Here is a 23718-nt window from a genome sequence, read left to right on the forward strand (position 1 = left end):
CCTCCCTTACATTATGGGAATTGCATGACTCGGTTTTCTTGAAAGGTGAGCCAGTCTTCCATCCTGGAAGTGATACACACACACTCTACTCTAAAATTCTATAGGTCAACCATTTACCCTCTTTCTTGGTCTAAAACCCATCAAGACAATTACCAATAAAACACCATATATAGAATGCAAGAAATGAGTAATTTTCAGTAACAGGAGAGAACTTACATATTTTCCCATATAAATATGAATGACTTCCCTTTTAAACAAAACAATTCTCACCATGGAGAAGATATTGAACACTGAAACATTTTAAGAAAGGGTTTGGAGATGACTACAGTAAATATTAGCACTAGAATTTCATTTCCATGGCTGGATAATGCACTAAAATGGCAATACTCCAAATCGAAGAGAACCCAATGTAAAAAGTCAAAAAACCCATTTCACTTAATTCACGTGTTCAATTCTTCCATTACTTTCTTTTAATTCAAGCACTCATACACGAAGAAAGGTTACCTTCCTTTAATTTTTTAACATAATATACAGAACCCACAATACTATTTCAATTTCAAATTATGGGAGGTCACATTGAAATATGCCTGGATTTGACAAGCTGCTGTTACAATACTGAAAAATTTCATGAAAAATTTATTTAACAATTTGTAGATAATCAAATATCTTTTTGCTACGTGGGCCGAAGCATTAACAGTAACTTGTTTAAAAATGCAGTCTTTTGGACTTCAAATTACTATAAAAGAATATCAAGATTACACAGATATACTTTCTGAATTTCTCAAACGCATTCCATTTTGGAGGCTGAAGGCAAATGTTACCCATTAGAGCATTCATGAGACCATTTCTCCTTCGCACTTACCTGTAAAACTCAAAAACTAAACCAAACTTTCCTAAAGACATAGCTACTTCTAGAATACATTAGTGTAATCATAAAAGACTACTAGAACTACATTATCACTTTTATGTTAATTTTCACCACAAAACATACTTCCTAAAAACACAAAAAATTTGGGAATTTGATTTCCCGTTCTGAACTTAACATAACAGAATCTCATACTTACTGGCTTTAATAAACTTGAACTCTTTTTTTCCAATAGGAACTATCTACACAGCACAGTGCTACATACAATGAGTTATTCCAGTCAGATGTGTATTTAGAATCACAATATGATTAACACAGTAGTGCCATACAAAGTGTTTCTGCAGATAAAAAAAGCTAAGAAAGGCCACAGTGGACAGTGCCGGACACTGTGAATACAGTAGATTACAGGTACCACTGAGGTTCAGAGGAGACCACAAGTTTCTTTTTGTTTTTCAGCAATGGAAAAGGAAAAACATTCAGAGAGACATAAGAGTAAAAATATACAAATCCACTGTCAATAATGAAATTTTTCAGATACTGTTTCCTTAAACAGGCAAATTAACGTAACTTAAAGTTAGCTGTGAACAAGATCAGAACGTGAGAAGCTTTCCTGGCTTTCTCATCAAAGGAACGCACTAGGGTTAGCACGAGGATCTTTCTGGTTCCTGTATCTGTAGGTCAGCCAAACACCCAGAATCTGGAATAGAAGGGGGAAAAAAGGAGAAAGAGAAAGTAACAATTGTGTGTATTTATTCAAAAACCTCTAAAGCACTTAGTATTATTTGTTCAAAATAGAAGATCCCCCCCCCCCTCCAAAAAAAAAGAAAAAAGAAATGTAGTCAGTAATCCAAAAGGGAGGCCCTAAGAAAGAGTACTATAAACACTGTGGTAGGATGGATATGGCCCTCCAAGGATGTCCAGATCATAACCCCCAGAACCTGCAAATGTCACCTTAGGTAGTAACATGGACTCTACAGAAGTGACGGAGTTAACGATCTTGAGACTGGGAGATTATCTGGGTGGGCTCAGTGATATAATCACAAGGCCCCTTTATTAGAGAGAGACAGGAAGGATACAATCAGAGATATAGAGAAAAGGCGATGTGATGACACCTCGGAAGCAGCTGTATGCAGTGTCAGGGAGAGAAGATGCCACCCTGCTGGCTCTGAAGATGGAGCAAGGGGCCAGGAGCCAAGGAGTGTAGGCCGCCCTTAGAAGCTGGAAAAGGCAAAGGAGCAGGATTGCCCCTAGAGCCTCCAGAAGAAGTCTCCATTGTAAGCTTTCGACCTCCAGAAGTGTAAGGTAATAAATGTGTGCTGCTTTAAGCTACGACCTCTGTGTTTATCAGTTAGAGCAGCAATAAAAAGCTAATACAAACACTAACTTGTCTGAATAGCTAAAATATCAAAGATTTGGATAATTCAGAAACAAACTGGGCTCAGCAACAATTAAACAATAACAAAAAACTATATGATATATACATTTTCCTACACAGATCATAACTGACAAATCTCAGAGAGAATGGGGGGGGGGAATAGAAAGAGATTAACCAATGAACTTACATGCATATATGAATAACCCAGGGACATAAACAATAGTGCTGTGAAGGTGGGGGGGCGGGGGGGGCGAGGTGGAGGTAGTCAATGGGGGGGGGGCGGAAAGGGAGACATCTGTAATACTTTCAACAATAAAGATAAATTTTTTTAATATGTTATAATTTCTACCTCTCCAAGGGGTGATGGGGGTGAAGGGAAGGGAAGGCTATAATTTTAGAAAATAAATTGTTATTGTGCCATGTCCCACACCAGTCTCACTAAAGACTTAACCAATATAACTTTATTTTTTAAATTAAGAAATGTGTTAGTTCTATTTCTGTTACCTTGAAGTTGATTTATTTAAAGTAATACAAATTTTTTGGAAAAAAAACAACAAAATTTTAAGGTAACAAAATGAATTTCAAGTTATATTTCCCACTTTTGATCTGTGCCAACTTTTAATCTAAATTTTGTTTATTTGATTTCATAACTACTCATTAGTTCCTTAAACTACTTCTGGAGAATTATGTTAAGTCCCAAATTTTCTCTTTTTTCCATAATGATAATTACTGAGTTGCTGTATAATTCACGACTGGCAATGTGTATAGCTACAACATGTAGGGGCTTATGGAACTATGCTTTATGAATTGAATCAAGAAAAAATAAGCCTAATTTAAGGAAGTGGAATGTCTGGTGTGACATCTGCATGATGGGGGGGTGGGGGGGAGGGAGGGAATTTACTTAAACACAGAGAGTACGTTGTGACAGGCTCTGTTCTACACACTTTACAAATTCATACCATCCTCCCCACACCCCTACAAGGTAGGCACTATCATTCTCCTCATTTTACCAGTGGGGAACTGAGGCACAGAGAGGTTAAATAGTGGGTAAGAGTCACACAGGTCCTAAGTGGTAGAACCAGGTTCCAATCTGGAGTCCATGCTCTTAATGGAGTTTGTGGTTTTATGTGAGAATCTGATGTGTTTACTGGCTGTTCTCTGGTGACATTTCACCTACATTTCAGCTATGCTGGTTGTTATAATACTGACAATACTTACACCCCCTGTTGTCAAACAGCTACTCCTCTGACACCTCCCAACCCGCCCCAGCATCACTTCCCTGACCCTGCCTCAGAAACACTGGCACCCAGGGACCTTCCGGTTAGAATTTTGAGATTATTAAATATTCTTATTATCATCCCTGGACATATGCCGATTGTGTAAGCTCTGGTCCTTCAGGAAAACAAAGCCATTGAGTAAAAATACTCATAACCTGGAGCCATATTATAGCAGAACTGAATTACTCCAATTCAGCTTTAAGTGAGGAAACAGGCCAATCCCTTCCTTTGCCCCAGGGCTGAACCAGTAGCTCCTCCCACACTCCCCAGGGAGCCTGGAAGGTAGGCTACACCCAAAATGCAAAAAGATCTACGTTAGAATCAATAGGGTTTTGAGCTTACAAACATGCTCATGACTTGTCCTGATGGTGAACTCGGTTGACTCTGGAACCTACACCCAGTAACCATGAGTTGCCAAAGTGCTGTTGATAACATAGAAATGTAGAGTATGCAGGAATAAGCCTATACTCATTCTACTTTGTATAAATATAGAAAGGCAGAAAGGAAATATGCCAAAATAGAAATATTCACTATTTTCTGAGTAGGTCATTTTAGTTAGTGGATATATTTAATCTTTCATCTTCATAATTTTCTGTATTTTCTAAAGTTTCTACAAAGAACATGTACTAGTTGTCATAACTTTTTTTTTTCAGATTCTAAATCAATGCTACTTTGGTAGATTAAATTTATTTTCAGGTATTAATAGTTCGAATCAAATCATTGTTTCACCTATGATAGGAAATCATCAGTCAGTTAGCCTCATCCCTTCAAACTCTGAGAATCTGTGATTCTGTGAAATACTGAATAAAATTTTTTAAACAAGTTTAAACTGACAGAGCCTATAAAATATTCATGATCCAGAATATATCAGGTTACATAAATTATTATTAAAATATCTAGCTGGGTTTCAAAAGGACATGGTATATAAAATATTGAACAGGATTCCCTAAAAGAACACTTCAGAAATCTAAGACTCATGAGTTTATATTCTCAACAAATTTTAATTTTTAAAAACAGCAGGAGGAGAGACGCATAGGCAGAGCACAGAGGGTTTTTAGGGCAGTGGAAACTATAGCATGATACTATAATGATGGAAATGGGTCAGACATTTGTTCAAACCCACAGAAGGTATATCCAGAGTGAACCCTAATATAAACTATGGACTTTGGGTGATTATGACGTGTCACTGTAGGTTCATTCGCTGTAACAAATGTATCACTAATGGTGAGTCATAGTGATAATGGAGGAGGCTATGCATATATAGGGCAAGGGGTATGTGGGAAACCTCTGTACCTTTCTCTCAATTTTGCTATGACCCTAAAACTGTTCTTTAAAAAAAACCAGCCCAGTTTAAAGAAAATAGGCATAACTGAAGGTCGTGTGATCTGGTGAGAAGAAACGGAGCTACTCAAAAGAAAAAAAATTCTCAAAATAATTTCCAGATATAAAGAAAGAAACCACGCGGCAGCATTCTGATAACTTGAATCGAGCTAGTGGCGTACGCGGAGAGTGCTCATTCCAGTTTTTCTCTATCTGTATTAAGTTCTCACGACTAAAGTTTGTGTTTTCTTGTTTGTTTTTATTTTTTTTAAATATGTTTTTATGGATTTTAAAGAGAAGGGAAAGGAGGAGAGAGAAACATGGATTGGCTGGCTCCTACTGGGGATCAAGCTCACAACCTGGGCATGTGCCCTGACCAGGAATCAAACCAGGGACCTTTGGGTACATGGGACTATGTTCAACCAACTGCGCCACACTGGCCAGGTTAAGTGACATGTTAAGGTAAAATGCCACATACAACAAGAAACCCTATGACGAAGAAGGGAAGCCATTGAGTTATTTGCACGTACCTCTGTAAAACTGAAGAACAGGCCAATGCCCCCGACAAATCTCAAAACCTCTCCCGCATATTTTCCTATTATCGGAGCACACGTGGAGCAGGGGTGGCCGCTTTTCATACAGCTCTGAATCAAGTAAAGAGAAGAACTTATGTATCAACGTCCATTTATACAGAGCGGATAAAAACTGCACCCCCCAAAGCAAATTAACGCCTGGAGAATTCTATCCCATTTGGGGCCTTGGTTCTTCAGGAGCATCCAAAATTCAAAGACGGCTCTTAAGACGCCCCCTCCCAGGGCCCAGGCCCTGAAGAATTGCCCTCTTGAGTGTAGATGGGATTTTTGAATACTATGGATAGTCAGGTTCGTGTTTATGTTGCATTACATAAGTAACTGTCTTCACAGAACGGAGAGATCACCATGCCGATGTTGATGCCACCACATTATGAGATGGCGGCATAGTCAGACCTGAGAGAAGCCCCTGGGCGCGGAGAGACACCCAGCAAGAAAACAAGACTTCAGTCCTACGATCGCCAGGAGCTGACTTCTGCCCACAACTCCTGAGCTTGGCAGAGGACCCCCCGCCTCAGATGAGACCGCAGCCCCAGCCAACACCTGGATTTCATCCTGGTGGGATACCGAGCAGAGGACCCAGCGACGTCATACCCAGATTCCTGACCGAGGGAAACTTGGGTAATAAATGGGTGTTGTTTCAAGCCACTACATTTGTGACAACATATTACTAGCAATAAGAAACTAATAATCCCCAAAAAAGAAACCTCATTGAGGGCATATCAAGCTCAGGGTTCAGAGGGGTGGTAATAGGAGTTTCCCCCAAATATGAACACATGTGAATGTCCTAAGAGAGCCAAGCTCCAAGTCCATCCTCAGACAGGAGCAGGATGGCACTGGGGCTGGCCTGGACAAAAGGATGGCTCTCATTGGTCCATCACTAGCTCAGCTCCCAAAAAGAAAAAATCAGGAAGTTGTGCTGGGGAAGAAGGGAGGGAAAAAAAGATAGTTCCATGTGCCTTCCACCAGAGGATGGTTAGTAGTTAAAAAGTCCAATTTAGCATAGACCACCTACCACCCCGATATTTTTTCCAAACAAAGATATTTAGATGCCGCCTCTGACCTCTAATGCGGATCTGCTATTATTTCTCTTTCACACTCTGTTCTAGGAGGAGGTGAATAAGAAGGAATTAGGGGCAAAGACCTAAAAGCATCTGTGTTTAGCAGGACCCTGGAATATTCAGTAATCAGAGAAGTAGATATTTGAGGACAAATGATACATGGCATATAATTTAGGCAAAGCATTTTTAAAATACAATTCAGCATGAGAAAGTTCATTTCTTCTATGTTCATCATTATTCACATGTATGTATTATGTCTCCAAAAAATGTTTTATACTTACAGCCAGACAGGTATCATTTGCGTTAAAACTCCGGAACCCACAGCAGTTCAAATTTCTCTGGATGTCATCACGAGCACTTGCTGTATTGTTCCAACCAACTTCCAGAAGCTGACCCTAGAACAGCCATTGAACATACACATTAAAATGTGTCATCCCGGAAAAAAATGTATATATCTACAGCCTGCAATTTTTAATACTGCACATGCCTAAAACAGGGGTGGGGAACGTCCCGCCTGTAGACTGTATAAAGCCCATGAAATCATTTGGTCTGGCCCTGCCAAGGCATTAGGGGTGAGTTAATTAAATGTTTGACCACATAGAGCAGGCTAATTTTTAAGCTGATAATTTTGTATGGCCCAGGAATGATGCTATAAATATCCAAATGGCCTTGGGCAGAAAAAGGTTCCCCACCCTTGACTTAAAATAAATATTCTTTTGAAGATCATTAAAATTTTTCAAAGGGTTATACTTCAATCTGCAACAAGAATTAAGGCCCTGTTTCTATCCCAAGAATAAAAACTCTTAAATTTTACATGCAATTTAAAAGAACCAGTTGGTTGAAAGGCATAATCCCCGGAGTATAACAAGAAAAATTTTCCATTGCCCCAAGACTGAGACCCATATGCTTCTACAAATTACTCTGAAAAGATTAATTGTAGAAAGGAACCATAAACATTCTAGAGTAAATGTTTCATTGCATAATGGTGAGGAAAGAACATCTGTTAGCATTATTGCTTTTTTACCCAGTGGGGCAAACTCCTTTTAAAAGATGCAAAAATACAGCAACAGTTCTAGGATTCCAATCAGCCCCACTAATGCAGTGATTCTCAACTGGCATGTCGCAAGAATTTTCAAAACATGCAATACCTGACTATTTAGTCAGCAACCATGACCTCTTTTCCCTTAAATTGTCAAATAAAAAAATAACAACAGCCAACACACAATATCTATCTGGTGTGAGTGAATCAAAAGTATACCTATTTTTTGTCTGATAGGCAAAAATTATATTTTTCAGTGGGCCGCAGAATTTTAGTAATTAGTTTATGTGTGCCCTGAGATGAAAATGGTTGAAAATCAATGGACTGATACAATCAGGAACAAAATATTTTAGCTATATTGAGTGCAATGGCATTCTGTGCAAGAAGAGATTATTTTTCAATTATGCCTTCCCCTTTTTTCCTACACATACTATGTGGCAGAATAAAGTAGATGGGAAAAGTCTTTGCTTACCTGTTGCTCCTCGTTCAGGGCTAAACAAGCACACGATACAGAAAACTGAACAATAAATACAAGTAAGAGAATGATCATGTACTGAGAATTAAAGTTAAGGTTATTTCTTGACACTGTTAAAACAAAATAAAACAGAGGTACTGACAGCTTTAGAATGTACCAGAAGGAATTCAGCCAGAAAGCAGAACAAATGGCATTTAGAGAAAGTTTAAATAGAATACACATAATTATTATTATTTTGATAATACACTGTAGTTAAAAGTTCATATAGAAAAATATTGACAGCAATGGTAATGATTTAACTAAAAGCCGACCTATCAGAATTTCACTGAGATTAAAATAAAATTCTTACATATATAAAACTAGTGTTCTGGTTGCAGGAAAAATCCTGCAATAGGGTTTCCTGCTGCACTCTACCCCACCCCGCCTCCGCTCCTCCCTTGTCCCCCGGCCCGCCTTCTCCGCCAGCCCGCCCCGCTCTCCTTCCTTCTCCCCCGGCCCCACCTCCAATCCTCCCTTGTCCCCCGGCCCGCCTTCTCCGCCAGCCCGCCCACCAGCCCACCCTGCTCTCCTTCCTTCTCCCCCGGCCCCGCCTCCGCTCCTCCCTTGTCCCCCGGCCGCCTTCTCCACCAGCCCGCCCCGCTCTCCTTCCTTCGCCCCCGGCCCCGCCTCCACTCCTCCCTTCTCCTCGCCCCCCGGCTTGCTTGCTTCTCCTCAGCTTTGCTCCCTTCAGCATCTCTTGGCTTCTTTCTACGCTGTCTTGATATGCAAATTAGCCGCCATCTTTGTTGGGGTAATTTGCATACTCGTCCTGATTGGTTGGTGGGCGTGGCTTGGGCATAGCGAAGGTGCGGTCAATTTGCATATTTGTCTATTATAAGGTAGGATAGGAATAAGTAAACATATATATCACTGTAAAATTCTCAACCAAATATTCATATGTTGGAAAAGGCTAAGAAGTTACTGAATTAGTTCAGTATAACTGAACTTGCAATACATAAACAGAACTATAATGAACTTGCAAAATATATTCTTCATGATGTGCACAGCAGAGACTGGAAATATGCAAATACACAATAATTTCACCTTAAGAAATGCTCCTAATGTTGGCTGAACAAATGCATATTGGGCGTGCAAGGAGTTTCTGACAATTTCCTAGTGATAATTTTAAATAGTCATAGTGATGAAAGACTAATCGATAAAAGTAAGAACAAACCCAGTTGGGGTAACAATCCCCCTTTAAGAAAGGATACAAAAAAGAGCAACACCTGGTGGTGTTTCACAGCTCCGATCAGCCCCACTAAGGCAATCAGGAACAAGAAGATGCCCACGGCAATGACCACGCCGACCACCCGGAGACTGGAAATCAGCCCGAAGCCAATGCCCCAGGCAGCAATTCCGATGAGCAGCAGACTAACCAACTGCAAAAGCAAACAAAAAGGGAGGCGAGAGAGAGGGAACAGCATCAATTTGATATAATAATATCAAGAACATTTTTCAGGCACCCGCTTAGTATCTTATAAATGACTGTTAATACTCAACACTAGAATGCACACATGATCTCAGTAGATAGCATTGTGTTAGCCAATTACACCAACCCTCAGTCATGCTTTAAAAAAAACCAACAATAACCTACAAAAATTATTATGGAGCCCCTCAGAGGTCCTCTGGTTTATACTAAGTCTAACTGATTTCTACTTAAGTTTTTGAAATAATAGCACATATAAAGCTCCTAGACTCCAATACATTTCATTCTAACATGCTGATTTCTTCACATTGAAATCATGTATCTTTCTAGTTGGACCGCACCCTTCTCTGTGATGCCTTCCTACTCCCCAACAAACTAAATTAATCTCACCCTTCTCTGGGCAACTTGAGAATAAGCTTCCCTCCCCACCATCTTTCCACCTTTTCATTTATCTCCCCAGAACCTATCACAGAACCTGGTCATGGGGGACAATCAAAAGTTTCTCACAGAGTTGTTGCTGAAAGAAAGTGCTTTAGGTGCATTATCTATTCTACTAGAATTCATATACACTTGATCCTTGAGCAACACAGGTTTGAGCTGTGTGGGTCCACTTACATGCAGACTCTTCTCAATAAATATCTACAGCACTGTAAATGCATTTTCTTCCTTACTATTTTCTTGTTAACGTTTTTCTTTCCTCTAGCTTATTTTGTTGTAAGAATACAATATATAATACATATAACATATTCAAAATACGTGTTGATCAACTGTTTATGTTATCAGTCAGGCTTCTGGTCAACAGTAGGCTGTTAGTGGTTTAGTTCTAGGGGAGTCAAAAGTTATACATATATTTTTAACTGTTTGGGGGTCAGTGCCCCAACCCCTGCATTACTCAAGGGCCCACTGTATGGAGAGAAACCGTTAGAACTTTCCGGATGAAAGGAATATTATGTATTCAGAGTAAAAATGGCATTCTGAGTATAAATTATTTTATATTCCAACTAGTGGCCCAGTGCATGAAATTCGTGCACATAAAAAGGGAATTAATTAGAGGAAATATTTTAATATTGCGAGTATCCGGCTCCCTCCTCCCTTCTGTTATGAGTCTGGGCCGGTGTCTGCGGGGACGCAGGGTCAAGTCCCACTGGCACCACAAGACCCAGAGTCAAGTCCCCGCCCACCTGTGTGCGCCTCAAAATCACGCGAGACACAGACCCACCGGCGCCCGTGAGGACACAGCGTCAAGCCCCCACCGGCGCCCATGGGGACGCAGCATCAAGTCCCCACCCACCTGCGCACGCCTCGCTGCGCATGCAGCCTCCTGGTGAACAGTCGTTACGGTGTGAGGGCATCATGACCACAGGCATTTTATATATATATATATAATTTTATTTATAAAGGAGTGAGCAAAAGTAGATTTATAGTTGCATTGTGATATTCTTCTGAATTAATAAAGCTATTGTAGTCTTCATAACCTGCATGTTTTTTTCCATATGAATAACTGTAAACCTACTTTTGCCCACTTTTGTATATTATAAAACTAAACCAAGTGAAGAGAGAGAACACATGCCTCAAAAATCTGTCATTACCTAAAAAACTCAAAGTTACAATTACTTCTTTAAAATAACATGTAAATCAATAGCGTGCATATGAAGATTATAATTAGCTGATGAAAAATATAGCTTAGATCTGTGGGAAAAATGGGGATGAGAGAACAGGAATGAGATAGGATCTTCAATTCAGTGGAAAGTCCACCATTTCCTGGAACAACTTGATAGACTAAAACCCAGTTGGGAGAAATCAAAATGAATAAAAATGTAATATTTTTAGCACCATTTCAAGGCCTAATAAAAACTTTCAAAATAAAAAATAAATCACCACTCATTCCAATGAGTCTTTTTATACTCAAATGTATAATTTTTGATACATGTGATCATAGTTTACTAGACACAAATTTCAAATGACTTGGCATATATAACTTCGCACACATGTAGAGATACCAGTCAAACTCCTAAATATTGACAAACAGTACATATATTTGTATCTTTATCCATTTATTACAAAGAAGCAAAACTTGAGAATGAAACTACCAGAAGCATGACAGACACAGTGATGGGGGTACAGGGCTTCTCCTCCAGTGCAGTTATTTCACACTGAAAGCTTTCCTTTTTAGAAGGAGAGGGGGAGGGAAAATATTCTCACAAATTTTGCTACCCAGAAATGTGCATAGTCCCTCTCGTTTTCTCAACGGCTTCTTAGCAGCAGGTCCATTGGCTTCTGTCTCATTTTTATCATTTCACTCGCAATCTTCTCAGCACTTCGAACCACCTTGGGTGAGAAAAAGTCCTCTCTGCCCCATCACAAGTGAGCTTATTTCTGACTCTGTGGCATCCAAATATAGCACGTTTCCTTTCACGAGGTGCAAAAGGCAGAACCTGAAGGAGGTGTGAAGCAAGAAGGGCGAGATGATGCAGGGACAGGCCTCACCTCAGGGAGGAGAGAGGGCTATGCTTAGCATCTTTACTGCATCATCGAACCAAACACTGAGGATGGTCCACACATCAAAGTGCCTGGCGGTATCAGTCAGGGTCTCCAGAGAACCAGAACTAATAGGATATTTATTTAGAGAGAGATTTACTTTAAGGACTTGGTTCATGCAATTGTGGGGACTTGTAAGTCTGAAGTTTATAGGGCAGGGTGGCAGGTTGGAAATGCAGGTAGGATCTCTATGATAGTCTTTAGACAGGATTCCTTCTTCCTCAGGAAACCTGAGTCTTTGTTCTTAATGCTTTCAATTTTTTGTTGTTGTTGTTGTGAATGAGGCCCACAATACGGAGGATAATTTGCTTTACTTAAAATCAATTGAATGTGAATGTTAATCACATCTAAAAAATACCATCTCAGCAACATTTAGACTAGTGCTTACACAAACATCTGAGCCTCACAGCCTAGCCAAGTTGACATGTAAAATTTAACCAGCACACATGCCAACTTCAAGTCCTGGATATGATCTCTAGATCTTAATTCAATTAAATTAAGGGGGAACACTATCACTCTATCTTTCTTTATTTGAGTCTTAGAGCCAAAAAGTTCTGAAGCATGAATAATATGATACCTAAAAGTCTTCTAACCCCATAGTTTTAAAGAATCCTTTGGGACTCATACCAAATCCTTACTATATTAATGAAGTTCTGACCACGAGTTAAATATTCATGCACCAATGGTTGATGTCCTCTGTGCCCTAAAGCCAGAGACAAGACATCCCGACGAGAACCAACCAGAAACTTTCTCTGTCAAGGGCCAGAGATTTACCATCTGGCTTTGTGGATCACTGTTCAGCTGTAACAGGAAAGTAGCAATAGAAAATGCCCACATAAATGAGCAGGGCAAGGTCCAATAACACTTCATTTAAAGACGTGAAATGTAAATTCATGTAAATTTCATGTGTAACGAAAATATTCTTCCTTTGATTTTTTTCAACCATTTAAAACTGTAAAACCATTCTCAGTTGGCAGGCTATTCCATCATAGGCAATGGAATGGATGTGGCCCGTGGGCTGTTAATTTGTGGACTCTTGTTCTAGAAATCAGTGTAGGAGGAAATGAAAACTTACAAGTCCCTACAAAGAATCGCGATGTCAGAGATTATCTAAAGATGGGTCAGGGTTCAGAGAATAATCCAAAACATTCAGATAACTAGAACAGGCCAAAGATACAGTAAAGGAGCAGGTAGTAGGCTGAAACATGCCCATCCACACTGTGACTATTACCTTACACAGCAACAGAACAAAGAGTATCGTATATGAGAAAAGATGTGACTTAATTAGGATCTTATCCTGGATTATCAGGTGGGCCCCAAACTGTCATCACAGAATCCTTCCTGCTACAGATACTTTAAGATATTGAGAAAGACTGTAACATTTAATTTAAACACATAGCTGAGCACAGAGAAACCGTGGGAAACTCACACAGGCCAGAAAGGGAGAACTGAAAGTCAGAACTAGAAGCAAACAAGTGGGGCTGTGGGGGGCCCAGGAGAGGGTGGGAAGGACTTCCAGTCCCTTAAAGGGGAAGGATTTGAGTTTTAAACCAGGCAGAACCAGGAAGTGGAACTAAGACCCTTACCTAGGAAGGACCTCCAGAAATCTGTATTTCCAGTGTAAGGGGTTGTAGAAAAACCACACCATTACACCCAGGAAGAGAGTCAAGATTTTCAGTCTCTGCAAAACACCTTCTGCAAGAGAGAAACACCAAGCCTACCATGCCCATGTCTAGAGTCTAAATGTACACGCCCCAGGCATGCAACAACCTTCAAGCCAAGCAATTTAGATAAAAGCTGATCACAGACTGTAATGAAATTAGGAGAGAAAAACTCACAGAAACAAATCCACAATGACTCAGGAGGGGCCCTTCTGAATCCCAGTCCTGATACCATTCCCAAAGAAAAAATAAAATAAAAACTTTGTCATCAATCAAAAATCACAAAACACAAAGAAAAAAAAATCTAACAGAGATGCAAAAGAAGAATTAGCATTCCCAAGAATTTGAGGTAATAGAACCAAATAAATAACACTAAAATTAAACTCACTAAAAAAGATAAAAGGAATAAAAACAACATGGGGGGAAAAGCAAAACTATATTTAAAAATGCAGACCTGAAAAAGAGCCAAACAGAGCAAGTCCAATAAAAACAGAAAGAAGAGAAACATGTAATAGGAAGGATAAATAAAGCTTCATTAAAAAAGAAAAAAATTGATAAGCTTTCAGCAAAATCATTTTTCAAGAAAAAGAGGAGTAGACACATATCAGGATTTCCGCAGCCTTATTTGTAATAGTAATAAATTGAAAACCTCAACACCATGACAAGGGAATTCATAAACTGGTATGATCACATAGTAGAATACAAATGATTTTGATCCATTTCTATTAAGTTGATAAATTTCAAACATAAAAGATCTGAAAAAATTGTATAAATATTGATAAAGCATGTATATATGTATAAATTTTCAAACACAAACAATACCATATCTATTCTTGGTGGTTGATTAATAGGTCAAATTGTCATAAACATATAAATATGTGTGGAAATGACAGATGTTGATTTCAGGATGGGAACTTCTTTTGAGAGGAGAAAAAATGGGAAATGGGATGGAGAGCGCATATTATTTTACCGTGCATATGAAATATTTCCTGATTAAAACTAGCTTCGAAAATTTAACAGAACCAATTTTACATTCTTCTGCTTTGCTTTCCTCTGAAAATTGGTCCAGCTTTCCTTATCCAGTTTGTTCTCACTATTCCCCAAACACAGCTACTTACATCAAGATCTCATCTGTCTCTCAGATATTTCATATTAATTCCTATCTGTGCATCTCCAAGTACTATCCACATTCTCTCCTACAATTTGCTCCATTTAGGGAAAAGAAAGGCTTTTGAAAAGGTGGTATACATCTGAAGTCAGTAGGCAATACTTCATTGCATCTCCGCTTGTTTATGACAGAAAGCAAAGCTGAGGGTCATACTTGGGTGCTCCTATGTATGGAACAAGATACCACCCTATCACCCCCTTCTCATATCCAGTTCCCAAGCACACGCACCCGCCTGCACACGTCACACACACACACACACACACACACACACACACACACACAAATGCACATTCTCATTTGTAAGCTGGGAGAGAAGGTAGCTTTAACTGTTCAATGCACAACAAATTCTGAATTTATTACTACAATTATGAAACTGTCCAAACATAAACTTATTTGAGCTAATCATTTTCTGATAAACCCGCAAAGTATGTCAGGTTTTTTTTACTTAAAAAGTTTGAAAACAACATAAATGGTTTCTTGTATGTGACCGGTATTTTCAACACATTATAACAAAAATCCCCCAAGTAGTCATAATTCACTTTTTAAATTAGAAGTAAAACCTGATTATTTATGATAGGCAACTAAATAGATTTGATTATTAGCCTCTTTAACTGTTACTATAAAGGAACTCTTTAAAGATAATAATTAAACTATTTCTGAGTAGTGGTAATTAGGTTATGGTCGGTTTGTAATTTTTTAGAGAATGGGATTATAATGAAGTCTCCCAAACTAGCGATCTAACCATTGTTAACTTCCAATAAAATTAATTCTAACTGTATAATTTAGAAGCCTCTGTTTGTCACTGGAACTTGGTAGACACAGAAACTGCAGGAATCTTTTGTTCAACAACAACAGTTTCCTTAGGAGACCATTGTAATAGAAAGTAAATTTAGACCCATGACAAATAGTTTCCTTCCCTTGAGACAGATGCTGATAAAAACAGATTATGGACCTGTTAGCTCGTTGATAGCAATGTTTTTATGAGCAGGAAGCGCCAACCTTTCCTGTTTTCCCTTTAAAACAAAGAAAAGTGAATCGCTTTTCAAGGAGAGATTACAAGAACTATGATGATGCCGAAGCAAGATTATAAGGGTGTCTACAACTGGCATTGCTTCCCCAAGCAAACCCTAAGAGGTGGAGGCAAAACCACTGTACGCGCACACGGATAGATGGTGCTTGGGAAGAAACAGCGGGCACTAGTGGAAAGGACACAGCAATTCTCAGTCAAGGCTCACGAGAGACGGCCCAGAACACCGAGGCACAAAGCTGCGGCCCGTGATCTGAGTCAGTCCCTTCACGTTAGAGGTGATAAATCAAAGTAGTAGAAGGACATGCCCAGTGACACAGAGGCACGACGGTGCGAAACATTTTGCTCGGCGCATTTTTTCTCCCTGTAGGATTACGTATATCATAGAGCCCAACAATACAGCTAAGTAATTTTTAACATTGAGGTGTAATACTAAAGACAATATTATATTGACTAAGAAACTGTAGTTTTTTTTTTTTCTTTGCAGCCAGATTGAGATGCATTTGACTAGCATCTCTTGAACTTACTCCCTATTAGACCTGGCTGTATGGTCAGGGATAAAAGAACAATGAGGTCCTCTAACTCAAACGACCTTTCTATGAGTCAACTACCAGGTTCATTTTGTGCTTTTTCTTTTTCTTTTGCCTGACCTAGAAATGTTGGCACATACAGTACATTCACACAAGTACACAGTGCATTGCCTGGGGTAGGGGAGCCAGAAGTTCTATTCTGGATTAAAAGCCTTTATCTTTTCACTTACTCTAGCAAATAAAATTATTTAAAACTAATAAACATGTATTTTTGTACCTTCTGGGTTGATATATACAATGCCACTGTAGAATAAAGAAAAAAAGTATATGTGCATAATGTTCTCCATAATTCAGTTTCAGTGGGTGCTGCAGTATTAAACCACTACACTAACCCTTTCAAATAATGAAGGAGTTAGCCAAATGTTTTAGAATTAGGAATAGAAGAACCAGACAAATTGCTGCCTGGAGAAGTGAGCTCTGTAGTGGACATCTGTTGCTTTTACAACCCAGCTCATACGTTTCTTGTAAAACTCTTAATCATAGTGTCTCACCGGCCCCCTCCTACCACCACCAACAGCAGAGACACAAGATTCCGGCCCATCAATCATAGTTGCTCATCCTCCTATCCATAGTGATTGATCCATTGAATGGGTCCATAAACTAATAGGGTCAATCGGGATGTCCCATCTATCTATATACACTGAGTGGCCAGATTATTATGACCACCCCATCAGTACTTCGTTGGGCCACCTATTGCCTTCAATACTGTGGCGATTCTTCTTGGCATTGACTCCACGAGATGTTGAAAGGTGATGCGAGGAATCTGACGCCATGCCTGATGACTAGCACTCTCCAGTTCTGTGAGATTTGATGGTTGTGGAACCAGCTGCCTGATGGCTCTTTTAACTTCGTCCCACAAATTCTCAATTGGATTGAGATCTGGTGATTGTGGGGGCCACCTAAGCAAGGTAAAGTCTCCCTCATGTTCTTGAAACCACTCCTGCACAATACGAGCACCGTGGCATGGCGCATTGTCTTGTTGCAAGAAGCCATCTCCATTGGGATACGCCATCAACATGATAGGATGAACTTGATCAGCAACGATACTTAGGTATGTTGTGCTATTCAGACGTTCCACATGAATTAAAGGGCCCAAGTCATGCCAGGAAAACATGCCCCAAACCATAACACTGCCCCCACCAGCTTGAAGGGTTGTACTCATGCATGTGGGGTGCATGTTTTCATGCTGTTTCCGCGAAATTCTCGGAATAGGAGGATGAACAACTATGGTTGATGGGCCGGAATCTTGTGTCTCTGCTGTTGGTGGTGGTAGGAGGGGGCCCGTGAGACACTATGATTAAGAGTTTTACAAGAAATGTATGAGCTGGGTTGTAAAAGCAATAGATGTCCACTACAGAGCTCATTTCTCCGGGCTCCCCTACTCCAGGCAATGCACCGTGTACTTGTGTGAATGTACTGTATGTGCCAACATTTCTAGGTCAGGCAAAAGAAAAAGAAAAAGCACAAAATGAACCTGGTAGTTGACTCATAGAAAGGTCGTTGGAGTTAGAGGACCTCATTGTTCTTTTATCCCTGACCATACAGCCAGGTCTAATAGGGAGTAAGTTAAAGAGATGCTAGTCAAATGCATCTAAATGCAACTGAAAACATGATTCATCGGACCACATGACTTTTTTCCAATGCTTGACTGTCCAATCCTTGTGTGCCTGTGCAAATTGGAGATGTTTTATCTTGGTAACTACAGACAGTGAAGGTGTTCGAACAGGCCTTTGGCTTCCATACCCCATACAATGCAGTGTGCAGCTAATTTGCCTACAAATATCAGGTGGTCATAATAATCTGGCCACTTAGTGTATATAAAAGCCTAAGTGATCAAACGACCAAACGACCAGTCAACTGGTCGCTATGACGTGTACTACTACCAGGATACAGATGCTCAATGCACAGGATCAGGGTCCCACGGTGCTCGTATTGTGCAGGAGTGGATTGGGCCTGTGGGGATTGGGCTCCCTCCTGTCTGGATCGGGCCTATGGGGATTGGGCTGAAACCGGCCACCCAACATCCCCCGAGGGTTTCCCGGATTGCGAGAGGGTGCAGGCCAAGCTGAGGGACCCCTCCAGTGCACAAATCCATGCACCGGGCCTCTAGTATATATAAAAGCCTAAGTGGTCGGCTGACCGGCCAGTAGCTATGACATGCACTGACCACCAGGGGGCAGGTGCTCAGTGCAGGAGCTGCCGAGCGACAGCAACTTTGCAGAGTGCCCCCTCACACTCCAGGACCCCTCGGGATGTTGGACTGCTGGTTTCAGCTCTATCCCCGCAGGCCAGGCTGAGGGACTCCACCGGTGCACAAATCCATGCACTGGGCCTCTAGTATGATAATAAAGGGATATAAAAAGATTTTTGAAAATGGGCTCCTCTGGCATAGCAAGCTATAAGGACAATTAAAATGGATTCTGCCATCTTGCACATGTAAAGATCTAGCCTCAAAAATAATCTAAGCAGAGACAAGGTGAGCTGAGAAATGATAGAAGGAGCAAGAGAATTCTGGCCTTTTCTGAGCTTCTTGATCCAGTCAGACTTGATGATACAACTACTGGATGTCCAATTATATTTATTTTAAGAGTTTATGCTACCTTGCCAACACATTCTTTTAAGCTCATCTATAACCCATGAAGAATTCTGGTTAATATAGGCTCCATTTTGCAAGCACGTACCATAAATTTTTTTAATGCCTGCAAATTTGCTTTGACTCTGTCTACCTTCACCACTGTGACCACCTTCCCAAACAACAAGGAAATCAATGAGCCAGAGAAATGTCCTAGGCCCGTGGTCGGCAAACTGCGGCTCGCGAGCCACATGCGGCTCTTTGGCCCCTTGAGTGTGGCTTTTCCACAAAATACCACGGCCTGGGCAAGTCTATTTTGAAGAAGTGGCGTTAGAAGAAGTTTAAGTTTAAAAAATTTGGCTCTCAAAAGAAATTTCAATCGTTGTACTGTTGACATTTGGCTCTGTTGACTAATGAGATTGCCGACCGCTCTCCTCGGCCATCTTCTGCAAACACCCTTCCTACACTGACCAAATTTAACTCCAGCCTAAATTTTACTGCTGAGCAGGTCAGTGGTTGCCTGCAGACTGGGAACAGGGGGAGGGATTACAAAGGAGGATAAGCCAACTTTGGGGGGCGATGGAAATCTTCAACGTCTTGAATGTGATGATGGGTTCACAGGTGTGTGTGTCAAAATTCATTACATTTATATTACATTTATATCTTAATGGAGAGTTTATCATATGTCAATCATACCGCAATTAAACTGTTCCCCCACCACCATCCCCCCAAAAATGACTCAACTTTACCAGGCAAGAGCATTTTACAGCATCATCCTTCTGGCATGGAACAAATCATGATGGCTAGCGTTACAGATGCAATTTGGTGCCAAGGAAGAAAGTCACATCCAAGGATGATGGAGCAAGAAAACAGATGAAGACTACGACTAGACAACATGCTTGAATTGTGCACCTGCTTTGGACATGTTGCTTCATGAAAATCATAAAGCTTAGTATTGAGTAGCAATGACTCGGTTTCTATTACTTACAATGAACTCTTGTTTCTAATATGGTGTTCTCTAATGGTCTTCTCCTTAAAGCCAGCCTAAGATCAGGCCATATCCACACTGGCTATCTTTTGTTTCTAATTTTAGCATAAAGTCCAAATCCCAGCTTGACAAGTCCAAGAATGCAAAGGGTCTGGATTACCTCTGAGGTGATTCATGAGTCACTTTCCCACCTCCAGCCATACCTTGAATTCTTCTACACTTTAAGTGCCATACAATCAAGGCTCATGTAGACTTGATCGTCTCAGCACCTGGCTAAGTGCCTGGCACGAAAAAGGTACTCAAAATATACTGCTGGAGAAAAGAACTCGTAACATCACTCAAAATGTGGTAAGGACCAGCAAAAGCTTACTCCCTAACCTATACAACATTTGCAGAGAAGAAATCCAGCCTCCTGATGTTCCAGATTATTCTTTCTCTATGAAACCTATAAAAAGGTTTTCCTTCTTTCATTGAATATCTACATTTCAAAAACACAATGCAAAGAAAGACTGGAATTCTTTCTACAACAGCTAGTATTTTTTTCTTCTGAGCACCCAAATTCTACCAGGGCACGTGAGTGACTCTGAGGATAAAAGGGGACGTGGAACATTTGAAAAACCTGGATTTGATGCTGTTGTGAAATGATTCAGAAATGCTTTGTCAGCACAAAAGCAAGAGAGCCGTGGTGGTGGTAGTGGAGGGTAAGAAATATAAAACAGTAATAACATTTAGAAGGATTACACCACCAAAATGTAACAGCATCCACACATGTATAAAGCAAACAAAGGCCCCAGCCCTGACCGGAGTGTCGTCCTGTGCACTGGAAGGTCATAGGCTTGATTCCCAGTCAGGGCACATACCAGGGTTGCGGGTTCGATATCTCGCGCTCTCTCTCTCTCTCTCTCTCTCTTTCATTCTCCCTCCCCACTTTCCCTTTCTAAAAATCAATAGAAGACCTTAAAAAAAAAAAGAAAACAAAGGCCTCAGACGATCTGCCTCTCTAAGGTTCAACATTCCCAATGAGGAATTATACTTGAATACTGACCTATCCCTCTGAACTTCTGCTTAATGTGGAAACTAAAGAAAAAGTCAGCAGTGATGAAGCACGTGTTTCTACAATGCCAAACATCTGGGTGGAAATATGAAAATTCTATAAATAAATCTAGATGTTGCTAAATATCCAGACATTTAGTGTTGATGCCAAGACCTCAGTTCATTTAATTTTCCTTCTTCAAATGACACCAGAAGTCTACGAGGCCTTTGTCACATATTTTTCTTCATCGTGCCAAGCAGATTATTGTATGCTTTTAGGCACAAAATATATAGTAAGTAATAACTGCTGAGAGGAAATTATACAAAGGGAATCAAAAGTAAGGGACCTTGACTTGTCATCTTCCAAGGATAACTAGTTTGAGATGGCACCCACAGCTGCCAACGAACTTCCAACACTATCCCTTACTTCTCTGCAGCAGTCTGGGCAACAGGAAGTGGAGTTGTGGGCAGAAGACCCCTGCAGTGATGCTTTCGTTGAATTAACTAAATGCCAATCATATGCAAGCCATGTGCTGGGCACTCAGGAAAGCAGATCTTTATGGTGGAGGGGTATATATAGTCTATAATCTGAAAAATAAAAGGACAATTGCCCTTTTTAATGACTACCTCATTGATCAATTCAAGTATCACGTTTTCGTCCTCATCTAAATACTTAGCGGCATTTGACACAGATGTTCAGTTCTACCTCCTTAAAACAATTTGCACTTGGCTTCTAGAACATCAAACTCGACCGGGTTTTCCTCCTTCCTGACCGGCCATTCCTGCTCAGAGTCCTTTGCTGGCTCCTCCTTGTCTCCCAAAGCTTTCATTGTAAGAGCATCCTTGGTTCAATCCGTGGACCACGGCCCTTCTCCATCTATCCTAACTTGTTCATTTCAGCTAGTCTCAACTCTTCCGTCATTCTTAATGCTGATGGCTTCATGAATTTAAACCTCCGGCTATTCCTCTCCCCTGAACTCCATTGTTGTCAGTCTAACTGCTACTTGAGGTCTCCACTTGGGTATCTGATTGGCATCCCATCTAATAGTGACCCCCTAATTTTCCTCCCAAAACCTGCTCCACCCTCAGTCTTGCCCATTCCCATTAATAGCAGATCTATCCTGCCACTTGCTTAGGCCATAAATTATGGGTAATCTGTGACTTGTCTCTTTCTCTCATACCCCATTCCAATCCATCAGGAAATTATGTTGACCGCCCCTCCCTTCAAAATATACCCCAAATCTGACTATTTCTCTTACTTCCATTGCTATCATACTGGTCCAAACCACCGTAGTTGCCGCAATAGCCTTACATGTGATCTCACCGCTTCCATTTTTGCCATCTATAAGCTATTCTCCATTCACTAGTCAGACAATCTGCTAAATGAAAATCAGGTCCAAACGCACCAGTTTCACTTGGTATAAAAGCACAAAGTCCTTATAGTGCTCGGAAGACGCTTCATACTCTCGGTCCCAGAACTTCTGACTCATTTCCTATGACTCTTCCCCCTGCTCACTCTGTCCCAGTCACACTCCTTTCTGCCCCTAGCATAAACCACGAATACTCCTCCAGGCTCCTTCCGAAGGCCAGACCCTCGACCTTAAATACTTGTCCATTTGTCCTTCCATTTCCTTCAAGTCTTTGATTCAAGCAGGCTAATCCTGACCACAATACATAAAACTATGTACTTATCCTCCCCTACTCACCCTACCACTCTTCATTCTTTTGACTCCATTTTAAATCATAGCAAGTTTTTACCTTCTACTATGATATATAATGTATTTACTCATTTGGTTATCCTCCATCTCTCCCCATAAATGTAAGATTCATGAAGGCAGGATGTTTGATTTTGGTTTTGTTCACTGCTGATGATGCCCAATCACTATTTATTATGAGAATGAATAAAAGAAAATTACTTGAATTCACCTGATAATACATTTATATTAGACTAATAATACAATAGACTAATAATATTAAAAACCCTAGCCAACTATAATTATAGTACAATTTTACGGGAAGTTAGAAAAAGTTTCAGGAAAACCTCAGAAATATATAGAAGGTTGGCCAACAATAAAAGAAAAAAAAGAGTAGTTCAAGAAACATATTAGATTCTATAAGTAGATAGATAAAGGTAATTCCTACATTTTACTATTTTCAACCCAATGATAACTTTCATGTTTTAAAATATTTGGCTGTCTTCCACATTTAATTTTGATCAAATTATCATTTTTTTATACACCATTAGGTATGCTTGATCTCTGGTGAAAGGGGGCAGCCAATTCTGCAAATTCAATTCAGGAAATAATTATAGAGTATAGGTTCTGTATTTTTTTAAAACAAAAAACAAAAACAAAAACAAAAAAAAACCATGGGCCCTGGCCAGAGTGGCTCAGCTGGTGAGTGTCCTCCCATGCATCGATAGGTCACTGGTTCAATTCCCGGTCAGGGCACATGCCCAGGTTGCTGGCTCATCCACAGTAGGGGAGCGTTCGAGAGAGAGCCAATCGATGTTTCTCTCTCACATTGATGTCTGTCTCTCTCTCTCTCTTTCCCTCTTCCTTCCTCTCTCTTTCTAAAAATCAATAAAAACATATTTGTTAAAAAATACTGCTCACTGAAAGATGCAACAAACAAGAAGCTATAATGTCCGCCAACAAAAGGTTAGTGGTCTAGTT

General features: G+C 40.2%; 1 protein-coding gene across 1 annotated transcript in view; it reads right to left on the reverse strand.

The window, feature by feature from the left end:
- Nucleotides 1–495: 495 nt before the first annotated feature.
- Nucleotides 496–23718, reverse strand: part of TSPAN13 (tetraspanin 13) — a 28987-nt gene continuing 5764 nt past the window's right edge. Inside the window, exons 2-6 of the mRNA XM_079785597.1 lie at nucleotides 9253–9420; nucleotides 8000–8080; nucleotides 6770–6883; nucleotides 5368–5481; nucleotides 496–1562 (exon numbers count right to left, since the gene is read on the reverse strand). Of these exons, the coding sequence (XP_079641723.1) occupies nucleotides 1488–1562; nucleotides 5368–5481; nucleotides 6770–6883; nucleotides 8000–8080; nucleotides 9253–9420 (552 nt within the window). The 3' untranslated portion in view covers nucleotides 496–1487. The remainder of the gene's footprint in view (nucleotides 1563–5367; nucleotides 5482–6769; nucleotides 6884–7999; nucleotides 8081–9252; nucleotides 9421–23718) is intronic.

Source organism: Cnephaeus nilssonii (assembly GCF_951640355.1).
Source record: "Cnephaeus nilssonii genome assembly, chromosome: 12".
Classification (NCBI taxonomy): Eukaryota; Metazoa; Chordata; class Mammalia; order Chiroptera; family Vespertilionidae; genus Cnephaeus; species Cnephaeus nilssonii.